Source organism: Podarcis tiliguerta (genome assembly GCF_965153285.1).
Source record: "Podarcis tiliguerta genome assembly, chromosome: 7".
NCBI lineage: Eukaryota > Metazoa > Chordata > Lepidosauria > Squamata > Lacertidae > Podarcis > Podarcis tiliguerta.
In genome coordinates this window covers 82,003,734-82,010,395 of record NC_139540.1, presented here as the reverse complement: position 1 = coordinate 82,010,395, position 6,662 = coordinate 82,003,734, and the positions used below count along the sequence as shown (strand labels likewise).

At 43.8% G+C, this 6,662-nt stretch overlaps 1 protein-coding gene across 4 annotated transcripts in view; it reads right to left on the bottom strand.

Annotated features, from left to right (window-relative positions):
- Positions 1 to 562: 562 nt before the first annotated feature.
- Positions 563 to 6,662, bottom strand: part of DGKH (diacylglycerol kinase eta) — a 112,811-nt gene continuing 106,711 nt past the window's right edge. For all 4 annotated transcript variants that reach the window (XM_083448569.1, XM_083448571.1, XM_083448570.1 and 1 more), the window contains one exon: positions 563 to 2,199. In XM_083448569.1, the coding sequence (XP_083304695.1) occupies positions 2,110 to 2,199 (90 nt within the window). In that variant the 3' untranslated portion in view covers positions 563 to 2,109. The remainder of the gene's footprint in view (positions 2,200 to 6,662) is intronic.

Genomic DNA, 6,662 nt, shown 5'->3' with positions numbered 1-6,662 from the left:
TCAAGGGCATCTATGCTAAGAGTTCACATTTAATCCCTTACGTGCCTTTGTGAGCAGGTAAGACAAAGTTTGAGAGAACCAGTGCTATCATTGGAAAAGTAAACAAATTCCTGCTGTAAGTTATCGTAATTCAGTACATAACATTAATGGTGAATCTTATGTTGACCACCATAGAACTAGAAAATTGTTAGTGTCTGTACTTTTGAGCTATAAGGTTTATTTAAAAAATAGCTAAAATTTCACAACAATGAAGAAATAACAAGTTTCATCTTAATATAAAAGGATGCTTCAAGTACTTCTTTTAAAAGTATATGCAACAAAGGATTTGTCCACACACTGTTAGCACAAAAGCACAACATCATTTTGAAAACTGGATGCTGAACGCTGTTTTTGTGGAGCTCCACCTAAGCTTGGTAGAAAGTCCAACTTATTTGGAGTGATAAAATGCTAGCATAATTCTGATGAGCAATAGTTGCTATCTGAGCTGATCAAATTTCTTTCATCATTTCTATGATGGATCACATTCAATTGTGGCATCGCTCAGGTTTCCCCATTGTTGCCCACTGCCACTTAAGCGGAAGGGGAAATCATGGCATGTATCAGAATAGACATTTTGTCTTCTATTAGGTACTGTCTTTATGTTCTTCATTGCTGGACAATCTTTAATTATATCAGGCCAGTCAATTTAGGACCTAGTACTTGACACTGGTTATTTTTAACATGAAAAGCTTAAGCATTCACCTGAAAGAGCTCTGCCTCAGCTGAGAAACAAATAGAAATACATTTTATATTATTTTAATAAAGGGATTAGAATTTTTAAGACAGACAATTCTTAATCCATTTTAACAAATACACCGATAAACAGGCTTCACGCATATCCCAGGAATTAAGTATTTCTAAAGAGGATAATTTCTGAACTAAAAGAAGTATTTGCTTAATATTTACAGGAAAGACATGCCTTGTGTTGGTAAACTGAATATTTGATATGCTCTGTAATTTTGACTGATTCCATTAAAAAATACATAATCAAGCCCTGATATTCAAATAATTGGTCCAAGTGTGCCTTCAATATGAAGTAATTTTAGTTCTGTGAACATAATCAGGTTGCTACCACTGAATTAGCAAACACCCACCTTGCTATGAGTCACAATACTGCCATGCTTTGAAGTTTTAAATACTCAAAGTAAGCTAGCAGTTGCCTTAAGAGAGGCTGTAAGAGATAAACATTGCATATTTTATAGCTGATAAGAAAATATTCAGATAATTCTGTTTCTTGGGAGTAAACTCATAATATTGTGAGGTACCAGCCTTTTAAAAATACTATTAAGTTACTTGCAGCCAGAGGACATAAACTCTCCATTATATTTAATATACATCCCATGCTGGAGAATAGCAGAGATGTTCACAGCACGTTTAGGGTACGAACGACGTCAGAAAAAGCCTTCAACCAACACAAGACGCAGAATAGTAATAAATTAAACCTTATTCCAAACCGATATAAAAGTTGTTCAAGTCTGTAAAGTGTCAGGTGTGTCATGCAAGAAAAAAGGACAGTTCAGGCAGGCAAACCAGGCATTACAGTTTGCACTCACGGTATACAGCATGATGGCTCCAGCCTGAATTCTTGGTCAGAGACAGAAGAGGAGAGGGAGGTTGCCGAGGTTATCAGCATTGCCTGAAAAACCCACTGGTAATCAGTCCCTCCAACACATTGGCAAGTGTTTCCAGGCCTCAGGAAGTTTTCAAACCTAATGCTCTCCCTGCATTAAGTTATTTGTTGCAGTACTGAGAAATCCCACGTATGTAAGGAAAGCCATCCGATCTTGATTGCCCGTTGCTAGATAACCCATAAGCTACCCAGCCCAGATTTCGGTCAAAAGCTGACATTTTAAGAGCTGCTCTTTGCAATGTACTTCACAGCAACGTTAGGCCCCACAAAACCTTCCAAGGACTCCCATTAGGCTCTTTTTTCAAGCAGTGCCCCCAACACAATCCCTCGCACGCCACATACTGACACTCACACATCCGTGTAGAAACCTACAGAGAAGGCAATGCGCCTCCACGGCTTTGCATAAACAGCCTTTACTTCTTCAGAGGCCAGCAATAGAACTATACTTCCGCCAAAGGCAAGGTCCGGCCGAGTTCTTTAATTCCCTGAAGGATTCGCTTCATATGACCCACTTTCGTGATCCCCAGGTCCTACAAGACAAGGAGAATGGAAAGGTCAGCCACAAGAATTCGCTCACAGGCACCCAAAGATCTTTTAACCTTTAATAATGAGGACTAGTTCAGATGGCCAGCAAAGGGGTCAGGTTTCCAGGAATGATCCTACCTCTAGCCAAAAGCACGGGGAGAGAGCAAGGAACCCGTAATAAAAAAAAATCCCCCCCAACCATTGCTACTGTGCTAATCATGTAATAAGCACCAGTTCCCATGACTGATGACACATGGTTCTTAAAAGCAATTCTTGCAGCCATGCAAATAATAGTGATGATACTAATAATATGAATACAATGGTTTAAGAACAGCTTCGTTTATGGACAACTTGGATTAAGAACACTGCAAACCCAGAAGTAGGTGTTTTGGTTGGTGAACTTTGCCTTGGAAGCAGAACACAGTGAGGGTGTTCCATTTGTAAATCGAGTCCCCTGCTGCTATGGGAAAGCACGCCTTGGTTTAAGAATGCTTTGGTTTAAGAACGGACTTCCGGAACGGATTAAGTTCATAAACCAAGGTACCACTATACTATTACTACTACTACTACTACTACTACTACTACTACTAATGTAATTTCCTGAACAAGGTGTATTTCTAAATACAGTGGTACCTCGGGTTAAGTACTTAATTCGTTCCGGAGGTCCGTACTTAACCTGAAACTGTTCTTAACCTGAAGCACCACTTTAGCTAATGGGGCCACACCGCCGGAGCACAATTTCTGTTCTCATCCTGAAGCAAAGTTCTTAACCTGAAGCACTATTTCTGGGTTAGCGGGGTCTGTAACCGGAAGCGTATGTAACCTGAAGCGTATGTAACCCGAGGTACCACTGTATTAAGATGTAAAGACAATTTTTATAATTTATTCCTAACAGATTTAGAGAACGTTACTTACCTGCAGCAATAATGCAAAAAAATTCTAATAAACTCATGGGACATTTAAACAGGAGGTTTCTCGATATATCCAGAAAATGTCAACCTCTGGGGGAAGGGCTGCATCTCAGCATTAGAGAACGTGCTTTGTACAGAGGCTCAGACCCCCCGCACCTCCAGGTGGGGCAGTCCATTTAGACAACAGTGAGCTAGATGGATGAATGGCCTGATAGTACAAGGCAGATTCCTACGTTCTACCTCCACTGTATCCTAAATGTGATGACCCACAACAGATTTTTCTGCCCAAGACATCTCAGATTTGTCTTCTGTTATGTGTATGTCCACCCCCCAAAAAAGCCCTGTTTAGGTCCCTCTCTTTTAATATCTGGTGGAATGGATCTCTTGACTGGCAGAAATGTCAAGGTCCCTTTAGAGAACAATAGGTTTTCCTCTATGTGTGGTAAAAGCACAGTGACTTTGATGTGTTTATTGCGCTGTGAACACCCAAGTTGGAAAACCACTGCATGCCCACATTTCAGAATGATAAGCGTCACTTTTTCATTACACGGAGATCGTCACGAAGCTGCTGGGATTAAATGAGTATCCTAACAAGGGATAGAACTGAGAAGTACAAAATGTCTACCCAAAATTCTTGCCTGATTGACACAGAAGATGCAATAAGATTACTCCAGAAATTAGTTCCTTCAACTCAACTTCCAAGGCCAATCTGTTTTTAAGGAAGTGCTCCGAATAATCCCCCTAATCAAATATTTTGTAACGATCAGCAACAAAAAAATGAAATTTATACAGTAAGCCCTCCACTTGCATGCATTTAACCCGTCTGCCTTCTGCTTTACACATCTTAAAATAAAATAAAATAAAATAAAATAAAATAAAATAAAATAAAATAAAAACAAAACAGGGGTAGATAGGGGGCAGGTGTCCAGGAAATTATTGTTGGCAATCCCTCCTAATTTCACCTAGTGTGTTTTGACCATACACAATTATGGCCTTTTCAGAAATTGCAGATGGGATCCTTTCCATAAAAATAGTGCAACAAATTGAACTAGGTTTGTGGGATGGAAAAAGGAAACAATCATATCTACAGTACTTGAATGCTTCTTCTCATTAACCTACTACCCAACAAAGGAAAAGCGAGTCTCTCACAGAAAGGCTTGCACAAAAGTTCTCCCTTGCAATTTTGCACAAAAATTCTCCCTTGCAATTTTGCACAAAAATTCTCCCTTGCAAACTTCCCATTACTGAATTATCCTTTATGTTCACCCTGACTTGAATGGCAGTGGGGTACAGTTCAGGGATGACTGTGCCATGCCATTTTCTTGAACATGTATTTTGGAACAAAGAGGACCTGTAACAACCTGAAGCATATGGTGTAGTGGTTAAGAGCGGTAGACTCGTAATCTGGGGAACCGGGTTCACTTCCCCACTCCTCCACATGCAGCTGCTGGGTGACCTTGGGCTAGTCAGACTTCTCTGAAGTCTCTCAGCCCCACTCACCTCACAGAGTGTTTGTTGTGGGGGAGGAAGGGAAAGGAGATTGTTAGCCACTTTGAGACTCCTTCGGGTAGTGATAAAGCAGGATATCAAATCCAAACTCTTCTTCTTCTTCTTCCAAGACTCAGTCCTAGTGACCCTGTTCTATGGGTCCCCTCCCCTTGGGGCCTGTTCTCAATATTTCTTTGTCCTCCTGCCAACCCCGTCTCTGGGATCCCACACAGACACATGGCTTACCATGTCATGCAAAGCAGTCCATTAACTTTAGAAGTACTGTAACCAAAATATGGACGTGGGTGGCGCTGTGGGTTAAACCACAGAGCCTGGGGCTTGCCGATCAGAAGGTCGGCGGTTTGAATCCCCATGACGGGGTGAGCTCCCGTTGTTCGGTCCCAGCTCCTGCCAACAGTTTAAAAGCACGCAGTGCAAGTAGATAAATAGGTACCGCTCTGGCAGGAAGGTAAATAGCATTTCCGTGCGCTGCTCTGGTTCGCCAGAAGCGGCTTAGTCATGCTGGCCACATGACCCGGAAGCTGTACGCTGGCTCCCTCGGCCAATAAAGCGAGATGAGCGCCGCACCCCCAGAGTCGGTCACTTCTGGACTTAATGGTCAGGGGTCCCTTTAACTTTACCTTTAACCTAAATATAATGGGGGGGGAGGAATACGTTTCATAACTAGTTAAAAACTGGACAGCTTACAAACAGAGTGAAATGTCTCAGCTACTCTCTAATGGCGGGATTTATTACATAAAAATACACATGTATACTACCTTTCTCGTACTTAACAAATGAGTATTAGTTTCTTTAGAGAAACTAGGCATTTCCACTAAATGCCTAGTTTCGCTTCCCCGCTCCTCCACATGCAGCTGCTGGGTGACCTTAGGTCGGGGACAGAGGGTGGCGCTTGGGGGGGAATTGTCATCGCGCCACTCCCTGGTGTGTGGAGTGCCTCAGGGTGCGATTCTCTCTCCGATGCTTTTTAACATCTTTATGCGCCCCCTCGCCCAGCTTGTCCGGAGTTTTGGGCTGGGTTGCCATCAGTATGCCGATGACACCCAACTCTATCTGTTGATGGATGGCCATCCTGACTCGGCCCCAGACACACTGACCAGATGCCTGGAAGCTGTGGCTGGATGGTTACGTGGGAGCCGGTTGAAGTTAAATCCTTCGAAGACAGAGGTCCTCTGGCTGGGACGGGGTGATATGGGATTGAGGGGGCAACTCCCATCTCTTGCGGGGGTGCAACTAGTGCCAGCATCGTCCGTTAAGAGTTTGGGTGTAATCTTCGATACCTCCCTCTCTATGGAGGCGCAGATTACAGCTATAACAAAGGCGGCATTTTTTCATCTCCCCCAAGCTAAGCAGTTGGCTCCTTATCTCTCTCGCCCTGACCTAGCCACTGTGATCCACGCGACGGTCACCTCCAGACTGGATTATTGTAACTCGCTCTACGTGGGGCTGCCCTTGAGACTGACCCAGAAACTCCAGCGGGTGCAGAATGCCGCAGCGAGACTCCTTATGGGGTCGTCGCTGCGAGATCACATTCATCCGGTACTATACCAGTTGCACTGGCTCCCGGTGGAGTACAGGATCAGGTTTAAGGTGCTGGTTTTAACCTTTAAAGACCTATACGGCCTAGGACCCTCGTACCTACGGGACCGCCTCTCCTGGTATGCCCCACAGAGAAACCTACGGTCTGCAAATAAAAACATCCTGAAGGTCCCAGGCCTCAGAGAGGTTAGGCTGGCCTCAACTAGAGCCAGGGCTTTCTCGGCTGTGGCACCAATCTGGTGGAACGCTCTGTCACAAGAGACTAGGGCCCTGCGGGACCTGACATCTTTCCGCAGGGCCTGTAAGACAGAGCTGTTCCACCAGGCCTTTGGTCAGGGCGCAGCCTGACCCCCTCCTCTGGCAATCTGCACAGGGTCTTGCTTGCTGGTTGCCATCAATTTGTTTTTGATTGATTTTATGGTGAAAAGTTTTTAGAATGTTGGATTGTTTTGGTTGTTGTTAGCCGCCCTGAGCCCGGCTTTGGCTGGGGAGGGCGGGGTATAAATAAA